General features: G+C 60.0%; 5 protein-coding genes across 6 annotated transcripts; 3 read left to right on the plus strand and 2 right to left on the minus strand.

Moving 5' to 3' along the window:
- Nucleotides 1-58: 58 nt before the first annotated feature.
- CRAT (Carnitine O-acetyltransferase) lies at nt 59-2,846 on the minus strand. The gene is made up of 5 exons (XM_062772214.1): nt 2,302-2,846; nt 2,147-2,252; nt 1,712-2,096; nt 1,325-1,661; nt 59-1,273 (listed from the first exon to the last, which is right to left on the minus strand). The coding sequence occupies exons 1-5, from the start codon at nt 2,575-2,577 to the stop codon at nt 137-139; spliced, it is 2,241 nt and encodes a 746-aa protein (XP_062628198.1). The 5' UTR covers nt 2,578-2,846; the 3' UTR covers nt 59-136.
- Nucleotides 2,847-4,411: 1,565 nt separating this feature from the next.
- Birc6_1 (Baculoviral IAP repeat-containing protein 6) lies at nt 4,412-8,246 on the plus strand. 2 transcript variants are annotated; one of them, XM_062772215.1, is made up of 17 exons: nt 4,412-4,747; nt 4,802-4,867; nt 4,929-5,006; nt 5,065-5,200; nt 5,242-5,448; nt 5,493-5,608; nt 5,646-5,843; nt 5,883-6,152; nt 6,192-6,452; nt 6,488-6,792; nt 6,828-6,988; nt 7,025-7,143; nt 7,182-7,463; nt 7,502-7,651; nt 7,689-7,779; nt 7,816-7,879; nt 7,919-8,246. In XM_062772215.1, the coding sequence occupies exons 1-17, from the start codon at nt 4,709-4,711 to the stop codon at nt 8,160-8,162; spliced, it is 2,787 nt and encodes a 928-aa protein (XP_062628200.1). In that variant the 5' UTR covers nt 4,412-4,708; the 3' UTR covers nt 8,163-8,246. The 2 variants fall into 2 exon arrangements, with proteins under 2 accessions (XP_062628200.1, XP_062628199.1); XM_062772216.1 differs by having other exon boundaries at nt 5,646-6,452.
- A 179-nt stretch (nt 8,247-8,425) lies between these two features.
- dare (NADPH:adrenodoxin oxidoreductase, mitochondrial) lies at nt 8,426-10,036 on the plus strand (the record flags this gene model as incomplete). Its single annotated transcript, XM_062772217.1, has 2 exons — nt 8,426-8,698; nt 8,756-10,036. The coding sequence occupies exons 1-2, from the start codon at nt 8,441-8,443 to the stop codon at nt 10,034-10,036; spliced, it is 1,539 nt and encodes a 512-aa protein (XP_062628201.1). The 5' UTR covers nt 8,426-8,440.
- Nucleotides 9,780-11,826, minus strand: LOC62_04G005671 (uncharacterized protein). The gene is made up of 8 exons (XM_062772218.1): nt 11,653-11,826; nt 11,455-11,569; nt 11,323-11,387; nt 11,200-11,270; nt 11,075-11,159; nt 10,723-11,024; nt 10,510-10,673; nt 9,780-10,446 (listed from the first exon to the last, which is right to left on the minus strand). Exons 1-8 carry the CDS (start codon nt 11,736-11,738, stop codon nt 10,255-10,257), a joined length of 1,080 nt encoding a protein of 359 aa, XP_062628202.1. The 5' UTR covers nt 11,739-11,826; the 3' UTR covers nt 9,780-10,254.
- A 1,439-nt stretch (nt 11,827-13,265) lies between these two features.
- On the plus strand, nt 13,266-15,745 carry LOC62_04G005672 (uncharacterized protein; the record flags this gene model as incomplete). The annotated part of the gene is made up of 12 exons (XM_062772219.1): nt 13,266-13,550; nt 13,596-14,132; nt 14,171-14,319; nt 14,358-14,533; nt 14,581-14,666; nt 14,704-14,779; nt 14,816-15,018; nt 15,056-15,212; nt 15,251-15,407; nt 15,457-15,523; nt 15,565-15,619; nt 15,657-15,745. The coding sequence occupies 12 exons, from the start codon at nt 13,266-13,268 to the stop codon at nt 15,743-15,745; spliced, it is 2,037 nt and encodes a 678-aa protein (XP_062628203.1).
- Nucleotides 15,746-15,783: the final 38 nt, after the last annotated feature.

Here is a 15,783-nt window from a genome sequence, read left to right on the forward strand (position 1 = left end):
CGGCCTCGATGCCACTGCCACGCCACGCCACTCGGCCTGCGGCCTTCGGCCTGCGGCCTGCAGCTTAGACAAATGCATGTTGTGTACAACTCTTTCGGCGTCTATCGCACACCTCAGAGATCCATCTTCCCTTCCCTTAGAGCTTCGCCTTCTCGTCCTTTCCTGTCGAACTAGCCTCGCACACGCGGCGCATGTCGCGCAGAGCCTGCACAATGTTGTGCTTCAGGCGCGTCGTCGACGTCGTGGGGCACGACACCTTGGACTCGAGGCCAAACTTGACAACGTGAGGCGCAATCATGTAGTTGATGCCGTATCCATCAGGCCACGCGGCACCAAAGCCAGTAGCCATGAAGCGGATACCAGAGCTCAGACCAGACGTCGAGAGCTTCCACTCCTGCGACTTGGCGTACAGCTCGTCCTCAAAAAGAGGGTGCGTCTCTCCAGGGCGGAGCTGGACCTTGAGGCCCATAAGGTGACGGTCCCAACCACCACCGGCAGACGAGCGCTTGGTGAGCGAGTTGTGCTCCAAAACCGCCTTGGTGAGGAGATCATAGCGCTTGGCGTCGTCGAGCGAGGCGTTGTCCATGGCGTTGACAAACGCACGCGACTCGACGCTGAGGGTACGGATAACGTCGGTACGACCGTGCTTGAAACCACGGGTCGAAGCAGTCTCGTACGTGGCAGTGGCGTTGCCCTGGTCGCGGAACCAGGCGAGCTGGAGCGCCTGCTGCATGAAGCCGTCGGGCGACTGCTTGGCAATCTTCTTGATCCAGTCACCGCCAAACTCGGCCCACCAGAGGGTGCTGGCGTCCGAGTCGTTGACAATCTGCAGGTTGCGCTCGGCGCAGGCGGCGATCTCGTCCTGGATAGCAGAGTCGACCACAAAGTCCTCGCGCTGGAATCCCTGGCCAAGAGCGGGAAGGATCTGCTTGGTGACCGAGAACTGGGCGTCGTCGACAGGCTCGGCAAGAGCGTAGTCGACAATCATCGAAGGCAGAAGCGCGTCGACGGGCGAGTGTTCGCCCATGACGGCAGCACGACCGTTGTTCTCGACGAGGATGCTCAGAGGCTTGTCGAACCAGCGGTTGCGCCCGCCAAAGAGACCACCCTGCGTGTTGTGCATCTGCGAGTCGACGGGAGCCTGGCGGAGGGGGTCGTCGGTGGGCTGGGTGGGCAGGGTGTAGGGGTCGAGCGAGACGACGATGAGCGACGAGTCGATGTTGGCCAGCGTCTCGCGGTTCTTGGGCGAGAAGAGGATGACCTTCTCGCGGTTCTGATGACTTAGTTTCGGAATTTCTTTATCGCAAAGGCACGGTCTACTCACCACAGTCCAGGTGTCACGGTGGTCGGCCGAGAGGATGCCGACACGAGCAGGCTTCTCGCCAGCGTCCTTGCGCTTCTTGGCATCCTCAACGGCGGCCTGGAAGAGGCGCTCAATCTCGCCAGCGGGGATGGGCTCCGGGATACCGTCGGCACCCTGCTGGAAGACATCAATCGAGTAGATGAAGTCGTCGATCATGACAGTGGTGTGGAGCGCCTGGTTGTCAATAACCGAGAACGCGTCCGAGCTGGGCTGTGGGATACGCGAGAAGTTGAAGATCTTGGCGAACTGCGACATGCACATGGGGCCGGCCTTGGAGACGTGAGGAGGGAGCTCCTCGCTACGCCGGTCAGCGATCAACGCACCGGACATGGCGGCTTTGGTACCTACCGAAGGATCTGCGTCCTGTACTCGGCAAAACGGCGGGTGAGCCAAGCGGCACGGCGAACCTGCCAGTCGGTGATCCACTCAATCTTGGTCACATCCTCGTACTTGAAGGGCTGGTAGTAGTCCTTCTTGTCGGTGTGCGAGTCGAGCCAAGGCTTGCCGCCACCCTCAGCGCCGGCGGGAAGGTCGTTCGAGGGGTTGGGGTTGAGAGGGACCGTCGTCTTGTTGGTGGCACCCTCAAGAACAGGGGGCTGAGGGTCCTGGGGGTCGGACGCGAACAGGAGCCACCAGTTCGAGTTGACGAGCATGGGCGCGCGCCAGGTGTGGTACGCGAGCGCGAGCCACAGCGTGTCATCGAGCCAGTTGTTGGGCGAGATGTGGTCGAGGTCTGAGGTTGTGTTTTAGCACGCGCATCCCGTCACGCTAGCCCTCGCTCACCCTTCAGACGCTCCTGGAGGACACGGCCAAGACCATCCTTGGAGGCAAAGTCCTTGGCGAAGAGCTTGCGCTTCTCAAGCTCCTTGGGGAGGGCGTGCGAGCCATACTGCTCGTGTCAGCGCAGCCACAACACACATCACACCCCCAACACACACCTTCTGCTCGAGGAGGGGCACAATGCTCTTGATGTAACCCTCGAGCGACTTGTCAAGGTCGGGCACGGGCAAGCGGGGGAGCTTGTCCTGGTACTCGAAAGTCCTTGCTGGGGTCTTCTTTGGTGCAGTGGTCGAGACCATCCTTGCGTGGTATGCTGTGGGGGGTGCTTGGGTGCAAGAAAGAGCAAACGCAGCAACGGCGGGCGATGACTTTGGTTTTATACGAGATGCGAGGATCCGGCTATTGACAAGAGGCCTGAGGGAGGGGACCGGCATTCTGCGGCGGTTGTGCGAATTAGGGCTGGGTTTCGTTTGGGCAAGGGGGGGGGGAGGGGGGCAGGTAGCCTAGCAACTCGGGGATGGGGGAGTTGTCTTTGGCGGTGTCGGACACGCAGAGTACTGTGCGTTTGGTGACGAGTAGCGCAGTAGAGAGAGCGTTGGGACGACAATGACAAAGGAGCACGCGCAGATGATGCACTCGCAGTTGTTTGGGGGGAATGGCCCAGTTTGGCGCCTGGGTGCTGGATGGGTGTGGAGACTCACGGCCGTTGAGAGTTGTGGAAGATCCGATGCGTGTCGCTGACGGACCTTGGAGCCCTTTGCCGGCACTTGTGGTAGGCCTTAGCCGACTATTGTGTGGTGTGCCGGCCGCCCCCCCCGGGCCCCAGGCTTATATCCCCGCACCTGCCTGCAGCACGCGTCACACTACCCAGCCAAGACCTAAACGCTCGTCTTCCGCTCTAGTCACAATACCGCGCTGCCGAAGACCATTCTTCCACTCGTCCTCACCGCTGTATCACTTGTCCAGCATCCCCACAACCTAGAGAGGATACCTCTGCCGACAGTTTGGAGAGCGCGTGACGGCGCTGGGGTCCGCTAATCTCGCCTCTCGGGCCGAGCACGGACAAGCATGGCCTTGAAGCCGTGGACACAAACGGCCCCCGGAGAATGAGCGGGTGCGGAGGGGGGGTGAGGCGCCACCGTGGGAAAGCAACCCTCGACTGAGGGCTCACTGTTGCGGTGCCACTTACATCAAAGACTTGCTGATTGTTTGGCTGTGCACTGGACTGTGAGGTGGTGGATGGGATCGATGCCGACGACTTGTGAACCTTTTATGTAGACGTCGCGTCGAGAGGCCCTCGGCTAAGGGTAAACGAGTGACAATGACGGGTGGCAGTTGGACAGCCCGAAGGTGCGAGGCTGGATGTCTTTCGTTTCAGTTTCGTGGTACAAGTGACGTGGGGAAGGTGAGGCCGTCGTCGCGATTGCAGACTCGGCCGTGTTGAGACCTGGTGACCTCGAACTTGCGTGTCAGTGACTGCCGACCTACACCTGTGCCCGCCATCCGGCCGGCTGCCCTCCGGCCGTACAGACCACTCCGTACCCCGTCGAGGCTCTGATGTCTGGGAGCAACTCATGTTGGCCAGCTGGGATCCGGAAGAGAAACGGTGACTGCTGTTTACACTGGCAACTGTGTAGTCGAGGGGCCTGGTCAACCGGCCTATCTTATGTCTTCCTTTTGAGCTCAACTGCCTGTATTGTCTGATTTCGAGACCGACCCCGGAAAGCAAGGTGTGTACGTCCCCCCCCCCCCGCCCCCCTCCCCTCCTTCCCAGTGGTAATTATGACATCAAAACCCCGAAACAAACGAACTCTGTCACCCCCTAGCCAATATCTGGTCAAACCCGGACTCATGGCTCTGTAAGAGATAAGCTCGGGGTCCGAACGTCCTGAAGACAGAGCCCTTAAGGCGCTTGCAAGGCTCCAACGGCCTCCCAGAAGTTACGGACGCCACAGGAACGGAGTATAGGACCCATCTCAACCATCCCTATTGGAAGCAAAGTCAGTGCATGAAGCATGCTTGAGGAGGATGGTAGCCTAGATGTCGGGATGGTGCCTCAAACAGTGAGTCCCGCCACCCAGGCCGACCTTGACTGCCCCGTGTCCACCGTGGGAGACTTGTCCACGCGCGTTGTCTCATCAACGTTGCCCTATCTCAATGTACGTCACGCGCTCGCCCCCGTTGCCGCCGCCGCCGCGCCGCCGCCATCAGCTTGTACCCGCGGCCCGTCACTCAACTACTTCAGCAACTGTTGCATTCCAGTTTCGTATCGACAACATCAGTCACTGCAGCTTTACTCTTGCAGCCTTCAACACCTCGTCACCCAATACCCATCACCCATCCCCTAAGCCAAAGCCTCACCCGCGACGCAACACTACAAGTACCTGGCAGCACACGGGCGAGCGTCACACTCCACACAACTCGTGTCAAGAGCCGGCGCCCTTCCCACGCCGCCGAGCTCGTTCGACCACTCGCACTGGCTCCTCTCGACACAACTGGTCTCGTGACAAGGCCCCTCTCCACAACTCTGTCTACAATCACTGCTCTGCGCAAGTCCTGCCCAGCATGACAGGCAACGCGGCGCTGGCCCAGCTCATGGACATGGTGAGCTTTCCTCCATATTCCGTCCCACCTCCAAGCTGACGCTCCACCCCACAGGGAATACCCATCGGACGCGCAAAGGCAGCGCTGCAGCGCTCCAAGGGTGATGCCATGACGGCTGCGGTGAGTGATTGCAGAGGAGCGGGCGCGTCAAAGTCCATAACTGACGCGAGTTTGCCTACAGGAGCGCGTTTTCAGTGGAGAATTCGACGACATCCCCTCTGATGACGAGGATGACGGCGATCAACGCACTGGGCTTCAGGTATGATCGCCCAGAAAGGCTCACCTCACCTGGTGAACACTGCTGACCGGCTCTGCAGACACCAGAAGAGGGTAGCAGCAGCCGTGCTACAGCGGCGGCGGCCATGTCAGACGACGAAGAGGACGGCTACGACGATATCCTCATGGACGACGACGAAGATGACGGAGGCTACGATGATTTTCATTTCGAGGATGGTAAGTCTGTGCACGCCTTGCGAGTGCTAATGTGGCTGTAGACGGCGAGCACGCCCCACAGGACGTTGACCCATACGCGGGCATCTTCTTTTCCAAGGATAGAACAGAACACCTCATCGAAACCGTCCCGAGGCCAGTCTTCCTGGACATGCCCCTCTCATCCGGAGCCGCCGGCGGGCCGAGCGTCAGGAAGGAGAGAGTCCGCATCCTGTCTCGTGGGGAGTGGATGAGCGGTTGCCCAGAAGGCAGTGAGTCTGAACCAGCTGCACGGACGAATGCTTATCACCGCCAGACGAACAGAGTTTCCTGTTCCAGCTGTACGAACTTCTCGCCGAGGGTGCGCTCCCCTGCGCCAACGGGTGCGGTCACAAGTTCCCGCGCTCCCCAGAGCAGTTCTTTGCGCTGTTTGTAAGTCTGCCCTCTGCTGGTGGTAGCTTACGTCTAGTCATCATTCCCCGCCTACACAGCGCACCTGGCCGACCTGATCGAGGTTCGTTGCCCAGACTGCGATCACATGACATGCAGGGCGTGCGGAGAGCTTGTCAACGTCGGGTCGAATGGCAAGGGCAAAGGCAAGACCCACCGCTGGTCTATCAACGCGGACGGGGAAATCGAGTCTCTTCTGCACTGTCTCAATCTCCAGGTGAGGGACGGAGGCACTGAACGACGCTCACCAAACCAGGGTGTGATCATCGGCGTCGGCCTGCACATGATCGAGGAGGGATTCTCGGCCGTACCTGCCCCACCCACGCCGGAGAAGGACGAAGCTCACCCACCCAAGAAGCGCAAGGTCAAGAAGCTGATCTCAAAGTTCGTGCTCGGCGGCAACGATGACGAAATGAGTGACAGCGACGCGTCAGAGAGCGACTCACCTGCATTCTTCGGTGGTGGTACTGGCCGTGGCCGCTCGTCTGCCAAGGGCACGGGCTATAGCGGTACTCAGAACGAGGACGTAAGTGCAAGTGCAGAGCCATTGGCTGACGTCCTCCAGCGTTCAGGTCAGATTGCCGCTGAGCGTGCCCAAGCTCTCAATGACAGCAAGACTGCCACGCTCCTTTCGCAGGTGCAGGTCTACCTCCCGGCTCTCAACCGCCGCAGTGGGCCACGTGCTTCCGACCACCTGGTCCACCCAACCGCGCTGGCCCATCTTCGTCGCCGCAGTGGCTTTGTGAATGACCTGCTTCGCAACGACTCCCTCATGGACATGTCCAACCGTGGCACTCTATACCGTGCCCTGTTTGACTGGCTGGAGGTAAGATTTCGATTGAAAGCGCTAGCTGACTTCAGATTGTTTCGAGCCACGAGTCTCTGGCTAGCATGCTCGCCATGCCGCAGATGCGTCCTATGAGGACTGAGCCCGGTCCGGACAGGGACTCTGTTAGTGTTGTCTACGAGGGTGGCCCCAGCCCGCGTGAGCTCCTGGAGAGCGTTGTTATTCAAGCCACCTCCGCTCTGAAGGGCCTGACGGCTACGGCGGCAAAGGAAGAGGAGAAGGCTGTCGACCTGACGCAGAGTGTCAATGCTTTGGACATTGTCCAGCCTCCAGTCGTGGTTGATGAGGAGGACCAGAATGGCTCGCTGCAGGCTTTCTGGTAAGTTACGGCGGCGACCAAGGCTGACCACCCAGCGAGCGGATTGTCCAGTCCGCGGCGACTATTGACCGTTTGCTCATCGACACCAAGGGCGAGGAGTTCGTCAAACGTATGCGCGAGACTCTCCCGCGTCTTCACACTGCGGTGGAAGTGCAGGAGTCTGCAGACGCGACCAACGATGCGATCATTAAGATCTGTGAGTGGGCTTGCCTGCTTCATGGCTAACCCCTAGACGAAGAATGGGCCCGAAAGGTCCGCTTCCAGTATACCGACCTGATCAACCCCAACGACCCTGGCAAGGAGAACTACTTCCACTGCTACAATGAGCAGATCAAGAAGCTGGTTGGCATGGTGAGTTGGTGGGCGGGGATGATGCGCTGACGTGAAAGGACGCCCCGAAGCGTTCTCTTGCGATTGCCAAGGAGCTGGCGATTCTGACGACGAGCCTTCCGTCCGCGTGGCACTCTTCCATTTTCCTGCGTGTCGACGACGCCCGCGTCGACTGCATCAAGGCGATGATCATTGGTCCTGAGGGAACGCCCTACGAGAACGGGTGCTTCATCTTTGACATCTTCCTGCCTCTAGAGTACAACATCAAGTGCCCGTCTGTCAAGTCCATGACAACGAACGGTGGCAAGTACAGGTACAACCCGAACCTGTACAATGACGGGGTAAGTGGTAGGGTAAGAGCACGAGCTAACTGGAGTAGAAGGTCTGCCTCAGCCTGCTTGGCACTTGGTCGGGTCCTGGTTGGGTGTCGGGCAAGTCGACGCTCCTCCAGGTCCTCATTTCGATCCAGAGTCTGATTCTGAGTGAGGAGCCTTACCTGAACGAGCCAGGATGGGCCAACCAGGCGGGAGTAAGTTAAGATATGTGGCTTGCAACTAACTCTCCAGACCACTGCCAGCAAGCAGTATTCTGCCAATGTCCGCCGCATGGTCATCGAGGATGCCATGGGCAACAACCTGGCCAACCCCCCATTCCCATGTAGGTTGACGCAAGCTGTGCTCTGCTGACAAGCAGTTGAGAATGAGATCAAGACGCACTTTAGGCTCAAGGCGGATGTTATTCGCGCACAGCTTGATCGGTGAGGAGAGTGTGGCAAGAACGTTGCTGATGAGTTCAGATGGAAGGCCATTGACGATGGCAAGGTGACATCATTCGACTCGTATAGCAGCGTTCAGCAGACCATCGCGGCTACGAGCCAGGACGGGGGGTCCAGGGGTGGGACGTTCGACACGACCTCGAAGCGCCTGCGCGGCCTACTGGACGCGCTCAAGCCGCCGCCGCCTACCCCGGCGAGCGCTGCCGCAGTGGCTGCGGTGAAGCGCACCAACCCGTTCCGTGGCGCCAAGAAGGGGGGCAAGTGATGATGCTGGTGTGGTCTGTGTATCGATTTGGCTTGTACCATATACGTGGATAGCATTTGTTTAGCATGCATGTGAGAGAGGTGGTGTGTAAGCCGTCGAGGTGTCACGAGCCGATAGGTCCGAAAGGCGACGAGTAATCAACAGTCGGGAGCTCGGCATTTGCCCTTGGCCTGGACAATCTAATCCGGAGAGCCGACCCGGCGGCGGGTTGTCGCCTTCGTCTGCATTATCTCGAGTCGAGTCTGGTCTTTTGACTTTACAACACCCATTCCACCACCATGCTCCGACACGCAGCGCGGAGTCTAGGAAGGACGGGCGCCACGCCGCGCGCCTACAGCACTACCTCGAGGCCACCACTAAAAGTCGCCGTGATCGGGTCTGGCCCATCGGGGTTCTACGCGGCGTCGCGTATCCTCGCTCAGCTGCCCCCTACGAGCGAGCACGGCCAGGCGACCACAGTGGACATGTACGAGCGCCTGCCGACGCCGTACGGGCTGGCGCGGTACGGCGTTGCGCCGGACCACCCGGAGGTGAAGGTGAGCGCCCAGCCGGCCTCGTCGTTGGCCTAGACGGCGCGCTGACTGACCCCCCAGAACTGCCAGCACAAGTTTGACGAGCTCGCCACGGACCCGCGCTTCGCCTTCTTCGGCAACGTCTCGGTCGGGCAGCACACGCCTGGGCCGTTCGCGAGCTACGCGTACCCGCACGCGCTGCACGTCCCGCTCGGCGACCTGGCAGCGCACTACAATGCCGTCGTGTTCGCGTACGGCGCGAGCCACAGCAACCCGCTTGCTTCGGTGCCCGGCTCGTCGGCGTCAGCGACACCACTCGCCGGCGTGGTCCCTGCGCTCGCGCTCGTCAGCTGGTATAACGGCCACCCCGGGTATGCCGACCTGCCTGTCGACCTGAGCAAGACGCACACCGTCGACGTGGTCGGGCAGGGCAACGTCGCGCTCGACGTCGCGCGGATTCTTCTCCGGCCAATCGACACGCTCAAGGACACCGACATGCCAGAGGACGTGCTGGCTGTTCTGGCGGCCAGCAGCGTGCGCAAGGTGCGCGCGGTGGGCCGCCGCGGCCCCGCGCAGGTGGCATTCACGACCAAGGAGTTCCGCGAGATGGTCAACCTGCCTGATGTGGCGTACGCCGGCGTCGACGCGGGCCTGATGGCACAGGCGCAGGAGCTGACCAAGGGCGACAGGATGCGCACGCGCATGCTCGCGCTCATGGCCAAGCCTGCCAACGCGGGCGGGCGCAAGACGTTCGAGCTCGACTTTTTGCTGTCGCCCGCGGCGTTCCTGCCCGGCGAGGACGGACGGCGCGTCGCAGCCGCCAAGTGGGACGTCAACGAGCTCGCCTTCGAGGGCAAGGCGGCGTCGGCGCGCCGCACAGGCGAGCAGGTCACGCGTGAGACGGACATGGTCGTCGAGAGCGTCGGATATCGGTCCGAGCCGCTCGGCGGGCTGCTGCCGTTCGACAGCAAGAGGGGGCGCGTGGTCAACGCCGGCGGGCGGGTGACAGCCGCCGACGGCACACCCGTGCCCGGCGCATACGTGTCTGGCTGGGCTGGACGAGGGCCCGTCGGCGTGATCGCGAGTACCATGCAAGACGCGTACGGTCTCGTCGAGGGCATCCTGGGCGACTATGTTGCCGACGACGGGCCGTTCGTGCGCCGGGACGCCGGCGCGGCGATCCCGCTCGCGCCGGAGGGCGGCCGGCCTGACGCCGTCGAGAAGGGCCTCAAGGACGGCCGTGTCGTTCCCCTCGCTGGGTGGCATGCTATCGACAAGGCTGAGCAGGAGCGCGCAAAGGGCACCGGCAAGGAAAGGGAGAAGTTTAGGCGCGTAGAGGACATGCTCAGTGTCTTGGGATAGTAGCACATGCAAGTAGAGGAGACAAACAGCATAGCAACAACGACTACCACACCACTCCCCCCCCACTCCCCCTCACCATCTCGTACAGTCATGCATGTGTATGTAAACGTATGGGGCAGCAGGGCCAATGTGTCATAAGTGGCGGGGTTGCGGGCAGCCCCGGTGGTGTTGAGCAAGCAGCCTTAGTCGCCGGCGAGCTCGAAATGTCCATGTGCCGTTTAACGGCGGAAACGGCTGCCGAGGGCACTAAGACCACCTCCGTGGCCGCGGTCCATCATCAGCACCGAGTTCTCGTCAGAGTACCCGGCGCTGACCTCGCGCTGCATGTTGGGCGGCACGGGGTTGATGGCCGTAGAGTAGCCTGCAGAGTCCTCGTTGCCAAACAGCGAAGCACGGGCCGCGTCTGGCGTCTGAGGTTCGTGTCAGTGCGAGTGCGGGGGGCAGTGCAAACATCGGGCGGCCAGAACACGTACAGTTCCCTGAGGGAGCGAGAGGAGCGAGTTCTTTGCGTGCGACATGGACATGATCGACTGGCGGTACGCAATCTGCTCGTTGTAGTACTGCTCCAGCATGACCTGGTGCTCCTCGCGCGAGCGCTTGTGGAGGAACCAGAGACCTGTCATGACGCCGACAATCACTGGAGAGGTTAGAAATGGCTGCAGACCCAGCGTTCGAGAGGTACTCACAAGCAACAATGGCAATGCCGACAATGGCGTACACCCAGGCCGGAGTGTGGAGCGGCTCGTCGGCAGCCTTGCCACAAGTGCCGTTCGGCTGACAGTTGTACGAGATGCACTCCTTGTTACCGCTGCAAGCCGCGCGACGGTTCTTGCCCTTCATGCACTGGTTTTGCGTGCCATCGCAGTAGTAACCGTTGCGGCAGTTGTCGCGCGACACAATGTACGCAAACGTGGTACCGGCGTCATTGGTTCCGGTGTAAAGAGTGTTCTCGGTGACACAGCTCTGGCCGACCTGAGCATCGGCGTAGCTGTACTGTTAGAACGAACAGGATATGCCCTCGTCTCGCACTCGACTCACTAGCACGTAAAGTTCAAGCAGATCGAGCCGTTGACGTTGAGGTAACCGGCCAGCTCCTTCGAGTTGGGAGGCGGCTGGCACTGGTCTGCACCGAATCAGCACAAACTATCGGCCAAGTTACCCACCGTCACGGTCCTTCTGACACGGTCCACCAAGAGGCGACTGTTCGAGACAGCGGTCACCCTCGTCGGGGCAGCTAGTTGGCAAGTCAGAATAGCACATTGCCTCGCTGGCACACGCCCACTCACAACTGGCCCTGAGGACACATTGGAGGCAGCTGGGCAAACGAATAGTTGCTGTAACCCAATGGGTACTGTGGCCGAGTCAGTTGATGTTGTCTGAATGCGGGGGCGTCACCCAACACCGCCTCTGGTACGCACGAGGTCCTGACGACAGCCCTTGGGAACACAGTGGCCAGTGTCGTCGCAGTACGTGGACACTGAGCAATCGGTAGAGAGTGCCCATGTGCTAGCGTCGAGCTTGTTGTTGGCTTGGCTGAAGGTGACGAGCCGCGATGAGGAGGAGGGAAGGTTGTCAGCATCGCGCGTGTGCTACGCGTGCGACTCGAGCCGACTCACGAGCAAGTGTCGCCCCAGACGCCCTTTCCTGCGAGTGCTCCGGATGCAGCGACGAGTGCTGCGAGTACCATGCGAGTCGTGACCATGATTGGGTACTACTTTGTGATGAATGTGGTGCAAGAGTAGAGAGATGGTTGAGAAAAGCAACAAGTGTACCCGTCTCTTGGGCCAGTGTGACTTGTGACAGGTTTAGCAGTGCGCGCGCAGTTGCTCGTAAAGGGTGCCGATCTGCGCTGGCTGGCTGGGTGGGAGGGGAGCAAGCAGCCCCTCAACAACTCAGGATTTTAAGGGGCGTTTGACCCAAACTTGCCAGGCACGGGGGTGTGTCTGAGTAATAGTAATAGCGGAGGTATAATTTTGTAATACCCATTAACCCCAGTCACAATCAGTCACAAACCGGCGGCCTTTTGCAACAACAATAGGATCTCGGGTGCAGCAGAGAGCGACGCCACCCCTGGCAGCATCACGCAGCCGTCGCAGCTTTGCACAAAGGCATCAGCCAGCAAGTCTCAAAAGGAAGGTTCAGGCACAGCTTGCCAGCCAAAACCCCTTCGATCGTACACTGCGGCCGGTGACTCTGCACCAAAATCATGTCAACAACACTTGGCCGACATTGGCATCCATGCAACGCGTCTTGGCACAACATTGCAGCAAGGAAATGCTCATGGACGCGTGTACAAGCAGTACTGACAGTTAAATCGCGTCCAGCAACCTCGTGCAGTGGAAGCGTAGTGACGCTAGTGTGGCGTGTCTTTAGATGACGCGTCACAGTCCTCCCATCAATCTCTCCGCAAGTGGCTCCCCCCCACCTCTCTCGCTCCTTATTCGCGCTTGTGCGTACCCACCATCCGCGCAGATGTACAGCGAGCACGTGGTCATCGCCGAAACAGATTCCGCGGGTCTACCATACTGCCCAGCCAGCCTGTCTGTCAGTCCAGCGTGCACCGCGTCGACGGGCCGCGGCTGCCCGCCGAGCGAGTGAGCACCCACGGCCAAACCTGAGCGAACAACGCCTCCGCCGTTCAACAGCCAAGTTGGAACGCGCACGCAGTCTACTCGTCGTCGGCCGTCCAAAGAAGAAGAAGGGGGTCCGACGACTAACAACAACCATCCATCCCCCCCACCACCACCACCACCACGCACCTCGACACCACCACCACCACAACCACATTCAACTCATCCATCCACAACACTACAATAGGTGCAACACCTACTTGCCACCCCCCAACCACCACTCGATCCAACCCAACCACACTCCCTACACACGCATACACAGCACACGCATAACGACGTACGCATAGACGGCAGCACTGCCCCCAACAGTTGCTTGCACGCGTTCGGCGGCGTCTCACGTTCCCATCCCCAACAACACCACCACCGCACACCACCACCCCACCACCACCACACCACACTTTGGTCGCCGGATGATTTCCACCCTCCTCAACCCAACAGATTCTGCGACGCCCAGCTCATCCTCCACCCGAGCCTCTGGGCCACAGTCTCCAACCTCAAAACGCAGAATCACTCCTTCAACCCTTGCATCCCCTCAAAACCGTGCACCAATACAGTCCACTCCCGAAACCCTCACGCGCACCTTCTCGCGCCCATCCCCAATGACGCCCTCACGCGCCGACCTGACCAACCTGGTCAACGAGAGAAACGAACCACCTATTGTGTCGAGATCGACGCATAATGACGAGGAAGAGGAGGAAGCCGACGTCACCATGGCCGAAGGGGCGATCGGCGTCGACCCAGACGAGGCCATGGAGGAAGATCTTGTTGTTGGAGAAGGTGACGGCGCCGACGGCGACGATTTGGACGGCAGCGACGACGACGAGGAAGACGACGAGGACGAGGACGACAGCAGTGGGGACGAGAGCGACGATAGCGACAGCTCGGTGAGTCACTTTCTGTCGTGGTTGGTCTTGTTGACACAATTCTAGGACATCATTGCCATCGATGGTCCCGATGGTGTGGCATCAGGCTCCGCGGCTGCGCCAAACGTCAAGACCGAGCCGGGTGCCGACGAATCGACAGAGCCAAAGAAGGATGCCGAGGGTGCAGGCGAGACCGTCAACGAGTTGAAGCCCAAGAAGAAGAAGCGCGCCCGACCCCGCTCTCCATCAGAGGATGAGGACCTTCCTCCTCCGCCACCAATGCCGACCATTCGTCTTGAGATTGCCCTGCCAGCGGACGACGAGACGCTCGACTGGAATTTCATCGAGACTGCGGCCAGCGCTGGATTCGAGGGCGTCTTCAATGCATGGGGAGAGGACCCTCTGGCCGGCGAAGTCACCCCACTCAACCCAGTCGACCTCAACGGCGCAGCCGGTGAGGGAGAGGCGAGCACCCCAGCCGCAGCCACGGCCGCAGCCCCAGCCGAGCCTCGCCCACCCGGATTCTCTGATGAGGAGTGGCGTGAGATGCAAGAGGAGGCCAAGAGGCTGGAAGCCAAGTACGAGGAGCCAAAGAAGAAGAGGGTGAGTGTAGCGCCGAGAGAGTGCCACTCACACACCAGGTTATGACCAAGAAGCGCAAAATCGAATATGATCTGTCAGACCCATTCATCGACGACTCGGACCTCGGCATTGACGCCCCGACCCATGTCGCGCGGCCCAAGAAGGAGGGCTTCTTCGTCCACCAAGGAGCGCTAGAGCTTATGGAAGGGTGGGTACAGGAGCGGGTAACAGTGTCTAACGCCTCAGATCTCCGATGAAGAAGGCCAAGGCCAAAACGTCGCGTGCCACTGGTCGGGCTCCCAAGGAGCAGCGCAAGAGTTTGTCAGAGGTCCTGCGCGAGCGTCACGGCCCCGACGGCAGCCGCGCCTCGCCAATTCTCATTGGCAGTGATGACGAGGCTGGTCCTTCGTACATCCCCGACCGTACGTTTGCCCAATGGCCGTGTATGATGGAGCTAACAACCACTCAGGCCGCTCGCCTTCTCCCGTGGACGCCCCAGAAGACCGCTACCCTGTCGACAGAACACTCTACAAGGCCGCTTCGAGAGAGGAGAAGGTGGGTGACGTGTAGGGAGTGGAGACTAACCCGCTAGTACTTGCCCCCCTTCGACGAGTTCCCCGACGAGGTGGCACACCGTCTCCGCAGTCTTCGTCGCGAGAGCAGCAAGCGTAAGCCCTCCACTTGAACTCAAGCTGATTGTAAAGATGTGTGGGACCTCCTGAACAAGGGCAAGTTCCCAGAACACCTCAAGGGCCCCCTTCAGCGTGCTGGTGTGGCGGCATTCCATCACGACTTGCTGTGCATTCCCGACAAGGAGACAACAGACAGCGGCTACGAGCGGTTCTCAGAAAAGGCGTTTGTCACGGCGTTGTGCAGTGTCCTGCCGTACAACAGGCTGACTCTGGGAGTGAGTTTGACCGTCATCCTGAGGCTTACACCTCCAGAAACTCGTTCTCAAGCTCTGTTACACCCAATACTGGCGGTGGATGCAGATGTGCGAGACAGAAGGCCTGCGCCAGTGGAAGGAGCTTCTCGACCCCGAGATTCCTATCATGATCCAGCAGTACGAGCAGGCAGTGGCCGAGCACGCCTCGAGGCAGGGTGAGTGTGCTGGAAAACTTCTTTGCTGACATTTCTAGAAGAGCCAGAGCTCGCTGAGCTCATGGATGACGACCAGAACAAGGCCAAGTCGACCGACCCCAAGCGACTCCCCACCATTACCCAGGAGATGAAGGACATCTTCAGACAGCTTGTGGAGAACACTCAGGAGATGGTCGACATCAACAAGAAGATGGAGTGGGTGTTGCGACCAAGCTGCTGTGCCAGCGCGTGCTGACATCTGCAGGGACTGGGGCCAGAAGTTTGAGGGCCAGTCGAGTGAACTGAACATGCGCAAGCTCCTGTACAACAAGGTTAGTAGCTTGAATCCTCTGTCAACAAGCTAACCATTTAGATTGCCAAGCTCTACCCCGAGGGGTGGATGACATCGTTGACTCTTTCCCGTCAATGTGAGTCGAGACAGCTCGTTCAACCACTGACTCGCAGACACAAACTACAAGCGACTCGGCCAGGGATCCAAGAACTCTGGTGCTGGCGGCGACGCCCAACAGCAGCAGCAGCAGGCCGCACAGTAGATAATTATGTGCCACTAGGTTGGCGTTTCTGGATAGCC

Source organism: Vanrija pseudolonga, chromosome 4 (genome assembly GCF_020906515.1).
Source record: "Vanrija pseudolonga chromosome 4, complete sequence".
Classification (NCBI taxonomy): Eukaryota; Fungi; Basidiomycota; class Tremellomycetes; order Trichosporonales; family Trichosporonaceae; genus Vanrija; species Vanrija pseudolonga.